At 39.8% G+C, this 24,076-nt stretch overlaps 1 protein-coding gene across 5 annotated transcripts in view; it reads left to right on the forward strand.

Moving 5' to 3' along the window:
• LOC147315466 (uncharacterized) overlaps positions 1-24,076 on the forward strand; it is a 496,228-nt gene that overhangs the window by 26,467 nt on the left and 445,685 nt on the right. For all 5 annotated transcript variants that reach the window (XM_086258292.1, XM_086258291.1, XM_086258294.1 and 2 more), the window contains exon 2: positions 20,497-20,599. Coding sequence is in view for 1 of the 5 variants with exons in the window: in XM_086258290.1 (XP_086114416.1) it covers positions 20,497-20,599 (103 nt within the window). In the remaining 4 variants the exon portion in view is untranslated. The remainder of the gene's footprint in view (positions 1-20,496; positions 20,600-24,076) is intronic.

Consider the following 24,076-nt stretch of genomic DNA (forward strand, 5'->3'; position numbering starts at 1 on the left):
TGCAAGAAAAGCAGTCAGGAGATCAGGGTTTTTTTGGTTTAATATATTTCAGTGAAACCCCCCCAAAACTTACACACTTACTTTCCGGTTTAGCTGTGTATAATAAGCACGAATGAGTTCATCCACTGAGACTTCAAAATGTCCTCCAAGGTACAGAAAGGCTCAGTATTGATTCAAACTCCTATCTAAAGGTAATAATCCAACTGAGTATCTTCCAAAGTTACATTCATCTTAACATGAAATCTCCTCTGTCTTAAACAAGCGCACAGTTGTGTCTCTCTGCCGAAACACGTTGAAGAGATTTGTTACTGACCCAACTCTGACTGTTGGAACCTCATATAGATTTTTTAATCTAATTTAACACTTTTAAGCAGTGAGGTTAGCAATCTTTTTTTCCTACAGGAGGCCAGGCCTGCATAGCAGCATTAGAGGTAAATGTATGGAGGCTGCAAGAAAATAGACAGCACAGAAAAACTGCCAGTATTAAGAAAGCTAAACTGAACTAAAATCTGTGAAAAGTCATTTACTGTGGAGTTTACAAATGCCTAGATTGAGTAAAGGAAACCAAGGTCTTTAATTTCATTTCCCTCTACAAACGGTTCCAAGTATGTGGAAAAGAACGCACAAAAGCTTTTCTTCTCATTTCTGTCAATATGCTGGGGTCATACAGCAGATAAGTCATTGGTGATCTGAGATTACAACTGGAGGATGAGCTCTGTGAAATAAGTTTAAAAACATACAGTACAAGTAAAGTTTGCCTAAGATACATTCAGAAACACACCTGGAAATGAAGGTATACAGCAAAGGCCACAGTGAGAACGTAATAAATTGAGTGAAATACATTAAAGTGCCAGCATGGTGATTTGCAGATCCACATCTACATGCTTTAGGTACACTCTGTCACAGCATACAGTGTTGGAAAATCATCTGTTTCAGCTACTCTTGCTTATATTTGTGCTTTTGTTTGTCATTTATTTTAGTACTGCCTGCAGACAACACAGAAGTTGTGCAAAATATAAACTTTTTGGTAGTCGAATGAAACATTTAAGATTACCCATTGCAGCCATTATCTGTGAAACACACTTATATTTTTTCAATAGTCGAAAAGGATTTTTATTGGGCTAAATGCTGGTGATTTTCTTTCTTTTTTTTTTTTTTTACCTGTCCTGTCTGGCACTGTAGCAATCAGAATTATTGCCCAAAGGCCAAGAAAAATGCATTTGATTGTCATATTTTGTTCAATCTTTATTATTTATTAATTTATTTTACTTTTAAGTTATTACAGTCAGAATGGACAGGACCAGTGGACGGGAAAGAGAAAGATGAAAAAAAGAGGGGTTGGGAAGAGACTCAACAGAAGGCGAGGGAAAGGAAAACCGAGGAGAAGAGAAAGAGAGAAAAGACACAAAAAATCTGTTTGATCACCAGACAGAGAAGAAAAAAGTAGGGAAACCACAGCAACAACCAACATAAGCATAAGTTTCAATACAAAATAAATATTGAATGTTACTGAGCAGCACACAAGATCGACAACGCACTAAATGTTTAGAGGCCAACCAAGATACTGTGTCTGTGAGTACAAACAGGTGAATGCCTGTGTGGACACCTGTGTGTGTAAGCGTGCTTGTATTCAAAAGGTTTCTCAATGTAACTATCTAATAGCAGGTGTGGGGAGCCGTAGCCCTGCCCCCCAGGACATGAAGCAGGCATGGAGGGGATCCAGGCGCCAGACATCTAGAGCCCCCCAGACCACAAGAGCCCAAGGAGGACCCCCGTACATTCTGAATGAATGACTGTGCATGCATGGCAAAAGAACTATACAAATGGACAACAATCCAGGACTATAAATGATGCATTAACCACTTTAAGGTATCATCAAAGAAACAATAATTTTCTGCATATTAGGGAACCGTCATCTATGTGGCCACAACATTAAAACAACCTTCCTGTTCGTGTCATTCCACCTAAATACCTCAGCGCTCGGCCAAGGGAATTTTGCGGTGTACCACTTGTCTAGCACCAGCATCTTGGCAGCAGACTTTTTGTGTCATGTGCTTTAAAGGGCAGAGCCTCAGGTGTATTGGTTTATTTTGGCGCATTTGGGAGATACTGAGTCAGCCTGAGACTTGGGAAATTTGGAGCTGGGACAGTGCCTTGGCCTCTTAGTCCTGTTCCTTCTTTAGCAGTTTTTGTTGTGTGGTGGGCAGTGTTGGGGTCATTACCCAAAGAAACTGACGAGTAATATCTATTACCCATTACTGATTAGTTTCCTTAAAACTAATAGCCGATACTACTTAATTACTTGTTGGAGAAAGCAATTAGTTACACTATTTATTACATTACTTTCTTGTAACACTGTAAAATGACCTGAAATGCATTGTGATAATCAGGCTACAACTCCACATACCAAGATTTAACACTTAACAATCTTTCTTTTTGCATTAATGCAGGAACACAAACTGGATAACACACAGCAAAGTAGAAAACCAGCTCAAAGAGATTTCAAAAAGGTCGCTACAGTGATTCTACTGTAGGAACATAAACAGGAAGAAACAGAGGCTGCAAGCCTCATAGTGCCTTTGTTACCTGCTGAAGATCAGGCTCTTGCTGCTGGGCTGGGGTTCTGCATGGACTCAAGTTTAAAATCATTCTGGGTTCTTGGTTAGCTTTGTGTTAGCATGATCTCTCTGCAAGTTTGCACAGAGCTGATGCTGTGTTAGCAGTATTTGTTTCTATTCTGGACACCGTTTGCACATTATCATTGTGCTCTTGTCCTTTTGTGCAATTCAAATAAAAGTAATGTCCATAACTCAGCTGTAGACCACTCCAGCATTTTCCATCTCTTCCGCAAATATGCAGAAAGAAAGCATTTTTTTAAAACTTTTTTTTAAAACTTTCTATCCAACTGGTGTTCAGATAACTGAAGAACCTAATTGTAACTGTAATGTAGTTACTGAATTTAGTTTAACAGCATGTTAAATTACAGCTGGTGGGAGAATGGGGTACCTTGTCACCAGTGATGGAAATAACGGGATTACAAGTAATGGCTTTACTAACGGCGTTACTTTTTTCAGTAACGAGTAATCTAACTAATTACTATTCCTATTGTTACAACGCCGTTACCGTTACTAACAAGAAAATGCGGTCGCGTTACTATTTTTCAACAAACAGACGGTTGAAGCTGTGTTCAGCTTACCGCATCTTATATCACTTGCACGGAAGTAGGTGTAAGAAATCTGGGTGCTACAGCTTTAAGCAGCTGTGCGCGCTCCCGACAGCGGCAATCACTTTCTGGCAGACGATCACTTTTTGGCACAACTCCTGGAGCTAGGGGGCAAAACAGTTGCATGAGTGCTGCTGTTTGACTGAGGAAGAATAAAGTAGTCGTGGTAAGCCAATCACATGACCACTTCAAGATGACAAGGCAACAAGGTGATATATACCAGTTTATAAATTGTGTTGATAGGCCACGTAAAACCAGAGTCATGATAAACAATATATACGCAGCGTTTTTTCCTCAATAGTTTCGTCACGTTTACTGTCTAAGGACAGCGCTAGCAAGCACTCTCTGCTTATGACCCAAAAAATAAAAAAACAAAACAAAAAAACCCAGCCCTTTGGTGTTGGTGGGAAAATGCACCATGTCGACCAATCAAAAATGATATGGTAACATGACATTGGGAAGAGGGGGACGTTTTAGGAGTGACAGCGAGAGAGAGAGAGAGAGAAAGATAAACAACAGAAAAAGAGAGAGCGAATTTTGAGATGTGAGAGATTTGTGACGTTTAGCATGTTTGGAGTGTGTAGTTAATGTGTTTTCTTGTGTAGTTAGTGTGCAGTGTTGTGGATAGTTTTGTGTTGTGTGTCAGAACAATGAGGCGACTGCTGTCTCCAGGTAAAAAAAACAGGAGCAGTGATACACCTGCTGCTGTCAGACCTGCAGGTATCAGGCTGTGATGTTCTCCTTTATAGTGGACAGAAATTATTTTTTTGGAGCGGCAGAAATAGTTTGTGTGGCGTCTTATTGAATGCAGAACAGCTGATTGTTACATAAACAGTTTGAAATGGTTATTTAAAAAAAAAGGGTAAAAGGTAAATGGCTGCAAATAACTTTGTTGTTTGCAAAACTTGTGCGTATGATTTTAAAATTGACCATTTATATTTGCATTTAAAGTTATGAAACATGATTCATTAAACATGTTTGTGGTTGTTACAGTAAAAAATATAACTTTTTCTACTTGGATTTTATGTTTTTTGTCTGATTTTAGATCAGTTGTGTTAATACAGTATGTCAAAATGAAAACATAACTGTTAATTCAGACTAGAGATGGCACGATACCACTTTTTTATGTCCGATACCAATATCATAAATTTGGATATCTGCCGATACCGATATGAATCCGATATCGTGTGTTTTTTAATCAATAAAAATGTTTTTTTTAATATCTTGCTTGTATAAGTTCATACTCAAGTTACAAAAACACAAACACTAAAGCTATTCTGTTATACCTGTATGCAAAAAATACACTGCACTCAAAATATTTCATAGTTCAGCAATACTGATCAATCTAATAAACTTAAACCTACTCCATCCTCCCTATTCTGGTATTTTAAAGAGTACTTTATTATTATTATTATTATTATTATTATTATTATTATTATTAAGCAACCTAACTAATAGGGTTCTAAAAAAAATAGGGAACCACCCACCCTCCACCTCGTGATGCTTAATTGCCGTAATCAGCTTTAATTTGATGCAGTGTGGGAAAAAAATGCACAGAACTCAATTATTTTTCAAGAATAATTAAATAGATTCAACATCTTTCTTCAACAGAATTGCAGACTGCACAGATGGAAAACGTACTGTAGCTTACTGGGGTATATTAGACCTAATAGTTACTATATACAGTAATGGACTTCTATACATTTTTCATCAGATTAAAACTTTGGGTGTAAGATTCGGATAATTATTTATTAAAAGCAACACATTTTAAATGAGAATAAGAAAGAAAAGTATGTTTCTGTGCCCCCTTTTCCCTGTTCATGCCCTATCGGCCCCCCTGGCTGAACTTTGCTAGATCCGCCCCTGCACAGTTACCAGCTGTCAGCTACGTAGAAAAAGATCCTCGAGTAGAAAGTAATATTAAATAAATTCTAACAGCTTATCAAGCTTAAACGTGCTGCTGTTGTTCAGCCACTGGTTTCCTCTTTCTGGCACGAAGTGGGCGATAAACAAGCAAAGAGACGGACTCGCGACAGAAAAGCCGATCAGCTGATCATTGATCAGTTTGACGATTGAAGTAGCAGCAGGAGAGGGAGGGAGAGAGAAGAGGCAGTCGCTCCATATATCTGTTGTTAAGCTTAATGTGGGAATGCTTTACAAATATTCAGAGATGAACTTACACACTTGCTTTACTTCTGTCGGGGATAACTTTGTCGAAGATGAAATGCCGGCTCCAAATGCTCAACCAGACCACCGACAGGTTCTATCACGTGACGCATACTGCTCCGACGTGCTACGGTTATGAGGCCATGTCACAAGTTTTGTGAGGTGCTTTTTTGATATTTAACGGATCGGATTACATTTTTTATTTCTCTCCGATATCCCATCCAGTAATTTAGGTCAGTATCGGACCGATACCGATACGTAATATCAGATCGGTCCGTCTCTAATTCAGACACGTGAGGTTGTGCTGAAAAGGATGATACCAAACCAGGCAAAGTAAATAGTTTTTAAGGGTAAAATCAAAAATAGTAAAAAATGGCCAATGTTTTTTTTTTGTTTAAAGTAACGCAATAGTTACTTTTCAAGTAATTTATTACTCCATTACTAACTGATTTACTTTTTTGAAGAAGTAACTAGAAACTATAATTAATTACTTTTTCAAAGTAACTTGCCCAACACTGCTTGTCACCATGACAGGTGCCTGGAGTGGAGTGTTAAAAAGAAAGACGACCTATCTAAGGTTAGGGTTGTGTCTCGTTTCAGCGGCATGCTGAAAAACTGTGGCGTGTTAACATAATGCGAACCCAACCACTAAGACTGAGCTTTTATGTTTCGTTAAGTTAAGGATTGTGAAGGTACTGCAGGTGGGCTCCAGTAATAACACAAATTCAGTTTGAAAGTGATCAAAAATTTATACGTTTTCATATGTAATAAATGTATTTATTTCTATAAAAAGTGAAGTAAAACCCTGGTTAGTTGGATGTTACTCAATACTCTGACCAAAATTTACTGCTCTTCTATTGAAGTTTGTGTCCCAGTGGTAAGCGAGTCACACGTTGCCCATAACACTTTGCATTTGACTGGGTCGCATTAGCAATTTATAGCCAGCAGCCTGTGTTATTTGCATTTTTTAAAATAAGAATTTCAAGGAAATCCATGAAGTTCTCTTGTAATTTGATTAGAGCGCAGATTTAAGATTGGGCCTGTGGGATCTTCTGTCTCCTTTTAAGGACGCCGCTGCACTCTCATCTTTGGGAAAGGCTGTGATAAACTATCCGACATATATAAGTTACATCGTTCTGCTGTATTCCTGTATTACATGTCACAAGTCAAGATCTGCCATCTCTGTTACTGGAATCACATTCCTACATTTCCACATATGGAAACCTTATTGTTCCAAGACAAAGCTGTGGACTTGTCCTTTAAATGTGCCCTGCTCGAGTGGTTTAATCAGACCCAACACGACTCCTTGCCGTGAAGTTCCCTTGAATCAAGTCATCTGGATGTCATCATGGGCATATGGACACCATATTGTGTCCGACAGTGGCGACTACTGCCGTGTGGTTTCGCCACAGGAAAGTGGTAGCTCTTGAAGTGTTGTGAATTCAGCACTTTGCAAGTGTAGACTGTTTGTCTGCGAGAGTCCCTATGGGCTGCGCACCACTCACACCCTCTTGTGTACACAGATTGTTTAGTCAGCCTTAAACAGCCACACATGCATGATGTACAGTACTTGCTGCTAATGTATACACACATGCAGGAATGCACACATTCTTTTAGTAAAGCTAAATCAACCGTGCGAGAGCCCTACATCTGCCTTAAATCAGGACTGATCAGTCTCCCTAATCAACCATTTTGGCCCCCTTCAAAATGCTCCATTTCCTGACCCTCATCTCTCTCTTTCTTTTTCTCTCTTTTCGCTATTAGTCAACCCCCCCCTCTGATTCTTTTTTAACAACCGTTCTCCAAACACTGCGACTGCCAGGTTTGTCAGCCGGTGTAGATTTAGCTGCCCTGTCAGTAGCGCTGCTGTCCTAATCTCTATCACAGCCTCAACTCTGGCCTTGAGGAATGATCAGACAGAGAATGAAAGAGGGTGAGAGAGAAGCAGATTTTGAGCCAGAACAGCTTTCTTTTTTCGTTCTGCTTTTTTTCTCAAATAAGCAAATATGTAAAGTGGCAAAGGCCCAGTGCAGACCTACCCGAGAGATGTTTATGACTAGAAAGCTGCAGCCTCCCCTTGGCCCTTTGAAAGAAAGAGAAGAGGTTGGAAGGAGGGAGGCGGGGGGTTCAGAGGGGAGGCAGACTTGGCACAATGCTCCGACTAGTGTTCTGAATTAGCAAAGGCCTCGTTCACCCCCACTCCTGCCCCTTTGTACCTTCTCCCCTTTATTTTCTTTATCTTTCACTCTTTGATTTTTTCCCCCTTCCTCCTAATGGCTCACGGCTCGTCATAAAGTAGGCTAATTTATGGAAGCTTGACTGCGTTGGCCTATGATTTTAAGGATCACATTAGGAACATAAGCTTCTTTTTGGCTTTTGTGCCAGATGATTAGGGTGTAATTATGTTCACAACGTTGGGTCAGTATTGTGCTGACTTACTTAGTACACAGGACACGTTCGTTTCTAAAGATTGAAAGATGCTTAAAACACCTATATATGATTCCTTTTGTTGCTAGTAAATACTTTAAGTTGAAGTTTGTACTTAAACATTCAATCCTTGAAACACAAGTCCACCAGTTAGGTTCTAATGGTTGGAAGAAATGCAGTGATGTAATGGCCATATAACATCCAAGTGCACTGTTGGACCCTTAAAGCATATCTTTTTTACGTTCCTACCATTTCAGGTGCACATTAGAGGGTTCTGTGTGTATATTCTGCAACTGGTCCCAAATAAACCTTTACCAAGAAGTGAATCTTTCTTACACCTTTTTTCCACCAAGCAATAAGACTGGTAAAAACAAACATTTGGTCTCTATAGCTAATTTCCCCCAACGCAAGAACTGTGAATTTCGTTATAAGACATCCATTTGGATTGAATTTAGTGCAGTGTCTGCTTTCATTGAGAGGTGTTCTCCAAATTGGTGGCTGGTAAGCATCACCTCTGCTAATTCACATGACCAAACTGGACCTCTTGATCATATTTGTCCTTTTGTTGTCTTTCGTAGGATTTTTTAAATGGAACTGTCTGAAATAATGTGGTTGACTGTGAGGTACAGCCCCTCTGAGAGGTTTGTCCTACAACTTTGGTGAGTGAAATTCTATGACCAGCAAACGTGTTTCACATTAAGAGCTGGGACCACTGTTTTGGAGTGATGACTGGAGACTTTATTGTGTCAAAAGTATCAGTTTACCTTTGCTGTTAAAGGTTGTGTGACAAAAATCTTGTTCTTATACTAGTCAGTCACTTCATTCCACATGAGAAGATCTAAGTTGATAAATAAAAAGGCACACGTCTCAGTCACAGCAGCACACAGTGTGCAGCTGTACCTGCTTTGGTGCATTTTCTTTTTCCCTCTCTAGTTTCATACATGCTGGACTAAAGCAGGGGTGTCAAACATAAGGTCCAGGGTCAGAATTGTCTCACCAAAGAGTCTAATCTGGCCTTCTGGACAGCTTTGGAAAAAGTTAATCAATTTTGGACTGTATTTTTATTTTTATAGGTGTCCCTACTGATAAAGACCTTCCCCACGGTCATTCATACTACACCAAAGCATTTAATGATCTAGAAATTCCTGTTTGCTCACTATCTGCTAAAGAATTTTCTGTTTTTACAATGAATTTTTTTTTCTTTTAAAAAAGGACATTTTCTGTGAATTAACAAAAACTTTCCATTTCAGTCTTTCAGTCTGAGCAATGAGCTATCAGAACATTTTCTGTAAAATTGTAATTTTACACATTTACTTCTTACAATTTTAAGCCCAAAGAGTCATATCCGGATAAATTTCTTTTATTGACAGCAGCATTTCGCTATAGAGAAACTGATGTACTGTTGAAATTGTATTAAAATATCCCTGTTAAATGTGTAGTTAAAGTTCTTTACACTAACAGAAAGGGGAGTTTCACAGGTTCAGGCCACTTAAGATCGAACATTTTATCAAACAGATAACATGAGTTTGACATCCCTGACCCAGAGATTTTACACTGGGCTGAGGAAAGATACTCCACCTATTTGACTCTGAGCCAACGCTGTCAGTCAGCCAGATTTGGCCAAATTTCTATGACAGTTGGACCAATATAACTTTAACTGCTGCCCTGGAAAATTCTAGATCTGATCAAGTAAAATAAAGCAGTGTTCTTTGTACTAAAGATGCAGACTCAGCGAACCAGGGCAAAAAAACCCACAACTTTTTAAATTCAGAAGGAAGGATTTGATAAACTTTTGACAAAAGGATTCATTTAGCAGCCTTTAGTTGAAGTTAAATTACTTGATCTTATAAATGTGGTAGCCGGTTAACATGGTTGCATTCTCTTTTATTTTCATGCAAACTTAAACTTTTATGAAATATTTAGATTTTTAAGATTTAACCTGGGGCAGTTTGTTTAGCGTATGCACAAAACTGCCAGCAACAGGGACAGGATTAGAGTGTGCTTGCAAGAATGTGGGTTATAAGATAAGATAAGATAAGATAAGATAACCTTTATTAGTCCCACACGTGGGAAATTTGTTTTGTCACAGCAGGAAGTGGACAGTGCAAAAGTTATGAGGCAAAAATTAGAATACAATAAGAATAAATACAGTACACAACTGTACAGAATAGAATAAAATAAAATACTATATACAGTAGAATAAAATAAAATAAATATACAATAAGATAAAAATAGAATACAAATACAAATACTATATACAACTGAGTAAAAATACAACGATGACAGAAAGGATTATTGCACTTAGTATTATTGCATATGTATGGATGTGTGTGCTTGATCAGTTAAAGTCTTTATTATGGAGTCTGACAGCAGTGGGGAGGAAAGACCTGCGAAATCTCTCCGTCCCACACCGTGGGTGCCGCAGTCTCCCACTGAAGGAGCTGCTCAGTGCTGTCACAGTCTGCTGCATGGGGTGGGAGATGTTGTCCATCAGGGATGACAGCTTAGCCGCCGTTCTCCTGTCACTCACCACCTCCACTGGGTCCAGAGGGCATCCTAGAACAGAGCTGGTCCCCAGCAGAGATGCTGCCGCCCCAGCAGACCACGCCATAAAAGATAGCAGAAGTCACAACAGAGTCATAGAATTTCTTCAGGAGTGGGCCCTCCACTCCAAACGACCTGAGTCTCCGCAGCAGGTACAGCCTGCTCTGCCCTTTCCTGTAGAGAGCGTCTGAGTTATGAGTCCAGTCCAGTCTATTGTTCAGATGAACACCAAGGTTCATATTATGATACCAGGTCCAGGGAGCAGCGAGTAGTATGTGGGTTAAATTACACTGTAAGCAGGGACTGCTGGACTGTATTTGGGTCATATCATACACTTTAAATAGGGGCTGGTGCACAATATGTGGCCTGTCTTACATGTAAATCCAGTCTCCAAAAGTCACGCATTATGGTTTATGTGCATCTTAGAGATTCTGCCCTTGTTGCGAAGCTTTTTGTGTGAATTTGTATACCATCATACACATGTACTGAGATGAACATTTTCCACCACACCAAGGTCATTGCAAAAAAACACGTCTCACGTATCTGTAATCTTACTCACATGTGCATGCACTCACCCACAGAAGCAGCTCATCCGCACTCCGGCGGCCCGTAAGCCCTCAGATATATAATTTTCTTCAAATGCACCTTTTTGGACTAGTTTGTCTGTATCCCCGGTGCCCTTTTTCAATCTGAGCTGCCGACTCATCTTGTCGTGTGCTGTCTTTCACAAATCACACAGCAGTAGGGCTGTGATCAGAGAGGGACAATTTGTCAGCTGTATGCATGAGTAAGCAACAGATATGCCATCCATTACTCTGACCGGACACAGGAAGGGAGAAATAGAGGGGATGGAGGAGACTGTGTATGTTTGTTGTTGCACTACTATCCTTTTTCAATTTTGGACCTTCAGATGGTGGCCCTTTTTGGAAAGTGAGGACAGTTTGGTTGTACATCATTTTCACAAAAACTAGTTTAATGTTTGATTTCGGGGTTAAGGAAATCCAGAAATGCTTTGGGTCACCTAAAGTGCTAAGTAAAATGAAAAGAAAACATAACCCTCTCTGATACTCCCCCCCTAGAATTTACCATCTTGCATAACAGTGCATTCTAATGTAGCCTGAACCTTCATGCAAGCATTCTTGTCATTTCTTTAAGTAGTCTGCAGGAATAGTTGTCCAGGCTTCATAAAGGGCATTCCAAAGCTCTTCGTTGGATGCTAGCTGTCTTTTGTCTCTCTCCAAATTCCACACTATTTCAGTAATATTCAGGTCTGAATATTACTGAAATAGTGTGGAATGATAGTGCTCCTTTATATGTTTTCTATCCAGGTGTGCTTTTAATGCATGGACAGTGTATTTGGGATCCTTGTCACGATGAAAAATGAACCAAAAATGAAGCATTTGTTGAAGAATCAAACTCTGATGGTAGTTTTTGCTAATAGATCCCTAACACCATTTGCTGAAATGCGATCTCAAACCATAACAGAGCCTCCACCATGTTCTACACATAGCTGTAGTGTAGTAGCTGTTTCTGTTTCTGTTTTTTTTTTTTTTGGGGGGGGGGGGGGGGGGGGGGGGGGGGTGATCCAGGAGTTTAGGAGCAAATCATCTGCTTCCGAGCCACCCTTTCAGTGACACCATTTCAGACTGTTATATTTGCAATTTTTATAGATTCAGCTAAAGAGATGCAGACAAATTATGCTTTTATGGATTTAAATTGTTTGAGACAGAATTGAATATTGGTTAATGATTAGTTTTTTGCTAACGTTGTGTAGACACAATACTACTGGACATCCCTTGCGTTAGGTGCTGTTTCTATGCTTGAATGGAAGGCTTTCAAAAATCCTTGAAATCTGTTGCTCAAGTCTGCTCACTGGCTCCTTTGAAACAAACTAAAAAGAAGTGCAGTGTAGTGGTTTGCACAGTTAAATGGCAGGTGAAAGGTCAGTGGTTCATTTTCAGCTGGACACACAAATTTGGGATCTTCTCAGGAAAAGCATCCACCATAAAACTTCAAGTCAAACATGCAGACCTGCTGTGGTGACCCCTTATGATAAAGGAGAAGTTTAAAGGATTGCTGGTTGCTGTTTCTATTTCACAGGGGTGGGCGATATATCGAATATACTCGATGTATCACAAGTTTTTCCACGCACGATGGTTAAAATGACTTTATTGTAACCATCAAGTATAAATTGACATGGAAATATGAAGCTGTCTGCATTCATTCACTGTGAGTTTTTTCTGTGAATGCATCATTAATCCCACCTCCCAAAAGGAAAATTTTCTACCTGGCACATTGCGCTGAGAATACTATTTATATTTGTCCCAGATAGACAAGCGAGGAAATACAACAATACAAAAAAAAAATTTCATAAGGAGGACGTTGAACAAAATGCATAATTTGCAAAACATGCCGTGAAACTATCTGGTCTTTAAGTCTGACATCATTAGCCGTTTTCAGGTCCAACCTCTGCTTCAGATCCAAAGTCAAATTAACACTGCGGCATCACTGAGAGTTGAAAAATTAAAACGCATAGCTCTGCTATTGCTTCCGACATTAATGAAGACAGAAAACTAAACAGTAATGACATTTGTAGGGTTACTGAAGTTGGGCTAGCTGGTATTTAATGATGTGCTACGTGGTGACTAGCTACACAGCTATGGTTTGCATACTATAAACACATTAGCACAGTGAAGCTGGAGGAGGATGAACACTAACTTTGTTTCCACTCGATAAAAGTTAATGTGAATGTTCCCGATGGTTAGGGACAAAAGCAGTTTCATGGCAGGATGCTCTAAATGGACCAAACTTCAGTCTGGAGAACAACTGAGATAATCCATCCACAATACGAGGTTAGCCATTAATATACTGCTGCATGGCCTAGGCTGTAGTTACATCGTAAGGTTTTAAAAACTGAGCTTTAAAATGAACAGTGGTAATAAAAACCGAGAGAGGCCGACAGTGATCGCTGACTGTTTTTAGGGGCTTGTTGAGATTAAACAGAAAAAGATACAAAGCATTAAAACATGTTAAAAACACAACAGCCTTAATAAACGCAGAGTAGTTTGGACCCAGAAGCAGGGTTATCAGGTCATCACTTAAAGATCGGATAGTCACTAAAGGTAGCAGTACCACGAAATTATCCCACCAGCTGAATAATCATCCACTGCAAAATGAAGAATATTTTAAACTCTGCATGTCAGCATTTCCCCGCAAAAAAGCCCACATTAAATAAACCAGCTGTGATACCTGTGAATGTTCTTGGCCAGTTGTTTTAATAGTCACTGTCTAGACTTTTGTTTCTGTAATTTGAGGCCATCACATTTTTTATTTTACCATTTTTATATGTTATAAGCACCATTTTAATTTAGATAGTTTTATTTTTCTCTTGAATTCTTGCTTGATGTACTTTTTTGCTGCTATGATCTTTTGTTTGTTAAAGGTCCTGTGTTGACCACAGAAGGAGATTTACTGTGACAGTATTGTCATTAGTGAAAAACCTCTGTGGGCAACTGATAGTTAAAAATGGTTAAAATAAAACATTTCAATTCATTCAGATTTTTTGTATTCAAAGTAGGAAAAATTGAGATTATTTAAACATATTTTTATATATATCGTGTATTGTGATACAACAGAAATTATTGTGATATTAGATTTCCTCATATCGCCCAGTCAATTTAAAGCGTTACATCTGTAATCCATCTGAAGACATGTATTATAATGCAGTTACAAGACATACAGCTAATTAACAGGTGAAGGAACAGCATTGCGTACATTGATGTCACATTTTTAAGCCCTCCTTTTGCTGTTATTACTGTTGAGCTGAGGACACCTACAAGAGAACTCAAGCAGATAAAAGGTTTTACAACATATTAACCGTAAGATAGCTTGAAGACATTTTATAACCAGTAGGCCTGCCAGTTTGTTTGACAAAAAGTCGTTAAACTAAAGAAAAAGTTGCCATCACCTGTTTACATGCATATTGGTGTCAAGATCAAGCATAAACAATATTAAACATGTTAGTAAAAATACACAGACACAAAATATTAGTCCATGAAGCTGACCTGTCACTGGCTACCAAGCAGTGCCATGCAAGCCTGTGGTTCTTTCTGATTATTACTCTTACATACCATTAAAAATTAATTTCCAGCAAGATGCAGCTGAACATTAAACATGTTTGGGGTGCTGGTCAACAGGCCCCAATTGAAAATTAAGATCTGATGCACCCTTCAGTCTTCCAAACACAAAATCAAGTATGCAAGAACTTTGAGGTCAGTGAATAAATCCTCTCAGCACCTACATGATAAATCCAGTTCCCTTTGACTCAGTACCACAGAGTAAGGATGGATGATGTTGTGAAGACAGGGAGCTAGAGATAAGAAAAAGGGAGAAAAAAAAGCAAAGAGTTGGATCACAACTTTCTGCTTGGACAACTTTCTGGCATGATATAGAAAGAAAAAAAAAACCCAACCCACTTACATTCAAGCTTCGTGAAAGTTATGCATGTGTATGCAGGAGGTTATGTATCTATATTGCCTGAAAGTGATTCTCTTTGTGTGTCTGTGGTTAACATTTACCACATTTTGTCTGATTGAGTGAAGTTATGCTGAAATTCCCCCACACTCATTTACGCATGTGTGCATAGGTGTTTAAATTTCCATATGAAGGTCATTTGTTGGCAGGCCTCTGAGGTCCTGAATAGAATAACAGACACATCTCAAACAACTGCTTTTGTTAGTGCGAGACAAAAGGGGATGTGAATGTGTGTTCTGGAATATCTGCATAGTGTGTCAGACAGACTAACAGAATGGCAGCCAAGTTTGATAGTTTCACAGAACATGTAAAAGCCTGAGTAGTCCCACAACATAAAGCTTCAGAACTCTAAAGGTTGACTGGCATTACCACAAAGACTTTGCTGGCACTCATTGTAACATTATGAACCCATGAATGCATGGCTATTCAAAATGTAGTCATTCCTTTATTCATTTGATCTTGAATTCACTGATCCTTTTTGCCATGTTGGGGTCAAATGTTTTTTCCCTCTTTTTTTCCTCTGGAAATAAATTACAGAGTTTGATCATGTGATTACAGGTTTGATCATGTGACAAGCAAACAACCTAAAGATCATGAATCATTATCGTTCTTGTCCTTTAAACATCCTGTTAGCCTACGATGTGATACTGTATATATTAGAGGCCAGTAGGAAATGTAAATTCGTTCTATATCATTTAAAATGCCACACTGTCAAAAGTAAACACAGTTCAATGCAAATACTGCACATTTGTGAGTTGTATTTTCCATCTATGCCAAATACACAACAGGAAGTAAATAAAACAGATGATCCCATTACAAAGTTACCTGATAAGTAATGCATTAGATCAGGAAGCAGGTAAACAGTAAGTTGGTTTTGGAAGAAGAAATGAGCAGGAGGATGAGGAGGGTTCGAGCACTCCAAAAAGGCAGGTATTGTGGTGATGTCATGTTTTGTACTGGCACACAATGGCGCTAACGCTCTAAAAAAAATAACTTTAAAAACTTTCTTTTAATCCATCTTTTTTTTTTTGTTGTAAATCCAGGCCTCTGTAGTGGAAATTAGCCATAATTCATGTCGTCTCAGCTCCACTTTAACTTGTTTAGCTAATTCTCTAACTACAGTGCATCAGACTATAGTTTGGAGTACACTCACCAGTTGTGGTCACCATCAGTGACCACAACACAATGCATAGTGTTACAACATAATGCATACTATATCATTATACACCTCAGCCACTGTCTATGGATTGGGTGAATGCAAAATGTTGCAAGGTAATGCAAAATTAGTGGAGAAAAAAAGATGATGATTCCCACTGTTACACTTTAGGGGCTCTATAGAACAAGCTTCTGCACAAAGACAGCTCTCTTAGCTGATAAAAGCTCAGCTAGACTCCAATCAGTCCATTAACTTTCAATATACATGTATGTTCAAAAATACACGTTTAAGTCTTTTTCTTACTCATTTGCTTACACACACACGCACACACACACACACACACACACACACACACACACACACACACACACACACACACACACACACACACACACACACTCACCTCTGGTATGAATGGCCCTTGGCCACAGGCAGAGTTTTCACAGTAAACTAACCTTGATCAATAACCTGCTATGGACCTCAGCAAAACCCGCTGTTCTCCCTACTGCTGGATTTCAATATCACGCCTGTTTGAACACTCTAGCCATGGGCCAACTGTGTGTGCGCATGTGTGTGCATGCACATGCGTATGTATGCATGTACTGCTGCCGCATGAATTTGCGCGAGCCTGCAAGCATGTGTGAATGTGTTTGTGGCCTCCTGTACGCTGTGTGTGCTTTAGGAATTCTCTGTGCATGAATTGGGTTGTGTGTGTTTTGGGCTGTGTGTTTGAGTGAAGCCTCGGGGTCCGCTGTGAACGGTGCTAACTGGCCCTCTGAACTCTTTCCTGTGAAGAGAAAGAGAAAGCCACTGGGCATGTGCAGAGGACAGCATGCCATTTACCTGGGCTACGGATGGTTTTTAAAACTGGCAAGAGGGACTTACACACACACACACGCGCACACACACACACACACTGAAGATACTCCTGGCTTTTGCCTCAAACGCAAAAGCACACCTTTGCTCCCTCGCCTCAAACACAAACACACTTCAAAAGTTCTTTTTCTTTTTTTTTCTTTTCTCCTTTTTTATTTTTGGAAGCGATGCAGCCAGTACTACCCCTGCGTTTAAAGAGCCTAACCGCTCTCTTCATGTGCCCTTCTCTCGCTTCCTGCCTCTGCAAAAAGGCCCCAACGCGCCAGAAAAACTTACTAGTTTACATCCAGCTCTACAACTAGCGAGACAACCTTTTGGCTCTCAAAGGTGTTCGTCTCACAGTGCTCTTTATATACAGTGAAGTGGGGCCACACATTCGGCCTTTGCTCCAGTTCGAGCTGGGCCTTTAGAAGAGTAAATGCTCTGAAAAATAACCACTGCTGAACTCTGGAGGAGTGAATAGTTGTTGAACAGTGCTGCGCTTTATAATATAATGAGACATATATGGGGCTTTTTCCAGTAATGAGGAGTGGATAAGCAATCATTTTTACTCAAACGAGTTTGAAAAAAAAAAAACCCATGCCTTATCTGAACCTGCATGCGTGTGTGTTCATTTGTCTTAATGTACATGGCAGGATGTGTACGTGTGTATATGTATTAGTTGGTAGTTGAATACAGCTGACCCAGATGTGTTAAGTGGGTCATGGGAGCATCGCAGCCCACACACTGGGGGTTATGGATAGGCAACAGCCTTGTGGTTTGTGTGTGTAAGTGTGTGTAGATGGGGTTAGGACACTGGGGCAGTGCCCTGATTATACTCAGATTAGATTTGGGAATTCATCGCCCCTCCTTCTGAGCTTTACCCCCAACTCTGTCTCCTATTACTTTTTCTCTCTTTCTCTTTGCCTTCCTCACTTTCTGTTCCTTTGCTGTAACCTCTGGGCATCCAGAGGGGTTTGTTTAAGACACATGCTAAATAATCACATTTTGGGAAATTAGAAGATGTAACATTTCGAATGAAGTCTCTTATATTTTGACATTGCAGTTTTTCCTGTTAAAATCCTTTCTGTTTGGGTGTTTCAATCAGATGAAAATGCTATAAAAAGATTTAAGGTTAGCGTAGGTTTATGTTACGTATCCTAAACAATTAACAATGTTAAGAAGTTGTTTTTCCTTATAGCAGTTGTACAAGGTGTAAATGTGAGGACCAATGGTTGTCTTTCTGTGTTAGCCAGGGTTTACCCTGTCTCTCACCCTATACCAGCTGAGATAGGCTCCATCACCCCAATAGATGGATGGATGGTTGCAAGGTTGCATGGATGACAATTTTACAAGGCGTAAAAAAAAAAGGTTTTGAGAATCTTTGGAAATCTTGATTTCCCATTCAAGAGCCTCATCTTATACACTTCTATACATGAACATTTTCATGGTGGCTGCTATTTTTTGATCACTTTGTAGAAGTACTTTGTTACTTGTACCTCTGCAATGTGTTTCTGGAAATGCTCCAGTGTCTGAAAAAGGTGACGCTTCAACTTGATTTACATTTTAGGAACCGAACAAGGTCCCAACAAGGCAAATATGACAAGTACAGCAGGCTGGAAATAAAGTTTGTGTTGGTGCAGGGAAAAAAACCAGAATTTTCAGCTCGCTCTGTGCTGGCACAGGATGGTAGTCTGGCACATATTACACGTGTGGTCAATTCTGAATGACAGAATGCTCCTGGTTTCTCTCTGCGCCTGAAACTCTGTTTCCCGGCTTGGAAAGGGTGGACTCTTCAACTGTCAACTGCATGGTCATAGCAGGAGACCCAGCTTTGAATCAGCTATGATGCTTTACACAAAATTAATGTCAGGATGAAAGAGAATTCAATCTTTGCTGGCTGCACAAGTTTGAGGTTTTCTTTCTACTCTATTTTTTTGTATCCCTTTCTTGTGCTAATGTTTTGGGCTATGAGGTTGTTTTTTAATGCTTTTTGTAAAGTGCAAATTCCTTCAAAACCCAACTGAAGGTCTTTTTGTAAGTCTCCACAACTGTGTCAGTTTACTATCGCAAGTTAGAGAACATATACTATACACATTACACCTAAAGGAGCTGCTAGAAACCCATGCCATAGAGCTTCTGATGCACGTCTTCTGTTCTTATCCTAAAGCCAGAACAGGTTTGAAACTTTAGAGTTAGTGAGTCTCTGAATGTCTGGGAATACACGCTTCTTTTGCGGTGGAGGAACACCAAAGTAATTGCTTACGGAGCTTGCTTCTTTGACATCTTTAAGAGTTCTGAATAAATGTCTGTCCTCCTCCAGAACAACTTATGTACGCAAATGCGTGTTGCAACTTCTTATCTGGTGCGCGTCTTTTATTTTGATAGCGAATGTGCACCTGCGGACCACTTATGTGCAGCCCTGGTTATAAATCCTTACCCTAGGTTGGAGGTTAGGGTTGGGATAATACCACAACACCAACAGCAACTTTGGTGAAAACCAGCCCAAGAACTCTTCTTAACCATCTCCACAGAGAATGTACTTGACTGCATGTTGAAGGCCAAGTGGTGGGAGATGAAATGGGATCTTTGATGACAAATATAAGTTAATGAGCAGTACATAGTTTTTTCAGTTCCGGGAACAATCAGTATTTTACTGTCCCCTTCTTGTCCTTCCATGGGAAAAAAATAAATAAAATAAAACTAATGTCTATGAACGCGTCAAAAATAGATGTCTGCTCTAATGTGAAGTACCATACCTTCTTATGAAGGAAACATGTTAAGTTTGCAACTGAAACTGGAGCCAAAATGTAGCAATTTTTCAAGTATTTTTGTATTTATTATAGGAAGAAGTGTGGTGTATGTCAACCTAGTCTGGTCTCATGGCCAAATAAATTGACGTGTACATGGACATGATTTACAGTGCAATTTCTCTGTTTGTGTCTTTGTATCTCTACACCGTGATGTAAGTGCATAAGGATTGTTTTTTTTTGTTTTTGTTTTTTTTTTACATTAAAGTCCTTTTATTACTGTTTTTCAAACCTACCTTGAAAGCCTGGACCAGGATGTTTTATGCCAATTTTCTTTTTTTCTTTTTTTTGCCATGTTTTATAATTTTTTTTATTGTCAGCTTTAAAGTGAAAATAATTTTTCAATTTGAAGAAAATTTGCTTTCTGCACCACATATGTTTCTCAGAATTCTCTAAAGAATTCTCAAATTCTTGACCTGGCAGCCAAGAAAACAGAGCTTTGAAAAGCTGACAGGTGTATTTTAGTCCTAACTATATTTTTCTAAATCTAACTAAATAGTTAGATAATGAATAACAATTAAAGTAAGAGGTGAAAGGAAATACGAGTAATCCATAAGAAAGGGTACGACTAATGGGTTCCCAGTTAGACTTGATCAGTGTCCGTTGATATGTGTAGTCATTACACCTTCACTACCCACCTAGCCTCAAAATATGTGAGTTTTTCACCCTCACACTTGAAAAAATATATCTGCTGTGATACTGTGTCATGCCACCATGGCTACCTGATTAGTAACTGGATTTGCTTATGTCTGTTCCTGGTGTTTTTCTGATTGTGTCCCCAGTGTGAGTGGAAATGGGGCATGCAGGCATGGCGGGAGTGCTGGGAGGAGAGAAAGCAGCCAGGGTGGCACATTGACTGGAGGATCGCCAACCGCTCTCAAACAGGTAGGAATCCATGCCAACTCTGCCTCCCTACCCCCCCCCCCCCCCCCCCCCCCCGGCCCCCCTCAGTACGTCTGTCTGAATCAGTGGCCGTCATGCTCGCTGACATTCAAACTTTGTTACCTGCTGTAAAGATTTACAGCTTTGTTTCCATTACTTTATCTGTCACCGCTTCAGTGGTGAATATGACACAGTAGATCTCTTGTTAGCGGATATGGAGCTTATAACCTCAGTGTATGTCAGGCTATGTGCTATTTTAATCATCAACTTTTTTTAAGATTCACCTAGTAGCAGTTTGTGTTTATAATGCAAATACACTGGGTTACTTCAATAGACTGAAGACAGCTTAAAAATGCATAGATTTTCAGGCAAGCTATGAATTGAAATATCCCTCCATCCATTTTCTGCTGCTATGTGGGTCCAGGTCACAGGGGTCAAAGTAGAGATTCAGATTCAGTTTTGTCCCTGGCCACCATCTAGTCTAGATCGTATGCAGCAACACCGAGGTGTTCACAAACCAGCAAAGAGACATAATCTTTCCAGTGTCTCCTCTTAGTAGAAAATGCCTGAAACACATCCTCCTCAAAACGGAGGAGTAGCAGCTCTACAACAAGTTCCTGCATAGAGTGACCTCAATGCCTGAGGTCACTCTATCTCAAAGGTTGAGCCCAGACACCCTATGGATTAAGCTCAGCACTTGTTTGCATGATAGAGATCAGGCTGTGGTCAGCGAGGTAGGCCCTGGTGCTCAGTTGCCATGCTGGAATTACTCATATTTAAGCGTTCATTCTATAACACCGTCTATAAAACAGCTACCCACTGCACTCATGGTGTCACAGCTTTGTTATTTTAACATAACAGGAAGCATACACATAAGACAACATGCTGTTTTAACAAAACATAAAGTACAACTGAAGTATTAGATCCTTTTGAGGTTTTGAGACTTCTACACCATCAGTGTGATTTCTTTCCCCTTGAGAAACCCAAATAAATTGCACAATAATTTTTTTAAGCAACACATTTAAAAAGGACGAGATAATCAACAGTGGCACCATAAAAACGCAACTTAATATTTTTACAGAATAAAAAATATATATTTTGAAGTTAATGTTCATTATGCTAAGAAATTTTCAGAAACATTTTTTCTAAAAACAACAACAAAAGCAAAACAAAATAAAACAAAACAAAAAAACCCCAAGTATGCTTGCTCCTGACAGGACCATTAAGAAAGGTTTACCTACTCCATATAAAAGCTGGTGAATTGCTTTTCTTTTTGGCTTTATTGTAGATGATGTTCTGAGGTTCTTTCAGGAAAAAAATGATGATGAGCAGCATTTATTTGTTTTCATAAATGTGTTTAGTGTATAGTGCTCTCATTTAATGAGATCACATGATATCTAACAGGCGTCCAGACTGCCAAAGGACAGTGGCTGTGACTGGCTCTCAGACAGACTCTGAACATCAGGTGTTTAAATTCAACCGGTGTCAGCGTGTTAAACATGACTGCTAGGGCCAAACTGGCCCTCAGCTACACGCTCTGATGTTTATATAGCTCAGTCTGAGCCAAATGCATCCCTCCAACACACAGGTCAAAAGCTATGAACTCAGAGTGGACATTTGCCAGAGAACATGGAGAACATGGCCTGCCAATTGCTACAAGCCTGTGGCCAGACGGCTAGTGTGCAGAGTTCAGGAGCAGCCAAGTGGTGTCCAGTGAGGGATACCCTGGTTTACTGTTGGCCAAACAACGCCTCCAGGCTGGCTGGACTGACTCAACATGACTGGTTTCTGTGTAGACAGAGTGAGGAAATACGCCTGTCCACTGTGGATTTGCTTTGCTGTTTACTGCTTAGAGATGTTGATTACAATTCTGGGTTGATTATGTTTCTCCTTAAACATGCCAGCAGTGTGTGACTTGTTACCTTATAGAAATTACAAACATTTAAAAGTATTCTCCTAGATAACAGTGTTACCTACTCAGAAAAAGTAACTGGTAAAGATAAGTTTGTGTTATCAAAAATAAACGCTTTGCTTTGCAAATGTCAATTATAGTTTGCTTCAAGTTGACCCCAAATGGTTTATATCCTTAAAGAAAGTGACTGACTACAAATATACTGCAGTAGATTATTATATTATATGTTACATAAGTTATCCATTTATTTATAATACAGTAACAATTTTTTCTGACTGTTTTATTGTTTTCTTTCAACAAATATTGAGAACATCATCACAGTGTAGATGTGACTGAAACTGAAAGAGGCCCAGTCCCAGTACCCATCCCGGCTCTCTGGGTGGTCACTGCCTCTTTTTGGCATGGCTCTGCTTGGTACACATCCAGACTCCTTGAGGTAAAATGGCACACTGGCGCACTGGCTGTGCAGTGGCTAACATCTCTCCTAGCCTCAGCAAGCAGTCCAGGTGCCATTAGTCTAAACACACATAAACAGACGGTATAGCTTCACAGGTTCAGGATAGCCAAAGCTGGATCTACGGCCAAGTCCACTTACAGGCCATGGGAGGATAAACGCACACTTTGGCCAAACACACACACACACACACACACACACACACACACACACACACACACACACACACACACACACACACACACACACACACACACACACACACACACGTGCATAGCCAAAACCAACCTCAGCCACTCTGTGGCCAAAGGCATTTAGAGCACAGTCCCACTCAGTAGGGAATCCCAATGTTTGGCTATCCATCTCTCTTGGTAAAATCTATCTGAGAGGGAAAAGAGGGGGAGAGGGAGCAAAGAGGGTTTGAGTTAAGAAAAGCTGGACAATCAAATATTGCAGTGTTTAACACTTCATTTTCAATCCCTGCCGATTCCATTTCCCGCCAGCGTTAATTGCCGCTGTGCTACCTGCCACCAGTGGTTCTTTATGAAATGATTTCTGAATTGAAGCATATGGACGAGGAGCCGCAACGGGAGCCATGAATGGCTTGAGGAAGGGTCCCATTAAATAAGAGCCAGCTAATTACTTTGTCCTCCCTTTTTGTCCTGCACTATCCAGGCTCTCGCCGCTGTTCATATATCTTACTGTAATGAGTAAAGCCAGGGCCTGGCACCTGTGCTCGGTAATTAAACATATAAATTCTCCCCTCACGGAAATATGTGTACTCACCAGGACTGATTTATAAAGGTCTCTAAATTGCACAGTTGAGCTTATTTTTTTTTCTTTTAAAGGGTCTGGAAGGATACGAGTTATTCATCAGATCAAGCTTGATCTTAAAAAAACAAAAACAAAAAACCCCTGCAACATGTCTTCTCTAAGAATTCAGATTCCCCTCTTTCCACTGTTACTTTTCTTTTGTAGGTGAAGGTGGTGATACTGGGACTGTCAGGCAGACCTTTTGGAATCGGAAATGTTAGCTTTTCCAACCTCACAGCCTCACAGCCAAGAACACCAATGAAAAATGTCCATATAAAAACATACTGTGATCAGAAACGGA

Source organism: Aulonocara sp. 'chitande type north' Nkhata Bay, linkage group LG13 (assembly GCF_057382095.1).
Source record: "Aulonocara sp. 'chitande type north' Nkhata Bay isolate Kocher_YH1m ecotype deep benthic linkage group LG13, A_spYH_male_GT1.1, whole genome shotgun sequence".
Taxonomy (NCBI): domain Eukaryota; kingdom Metazoa; phylum Chordata; class Actinopteri; order Cichliformes; family Cichlidae; genus Aulonocara; species Aulonocara sp. 'chitande type north' Nkhata Bay.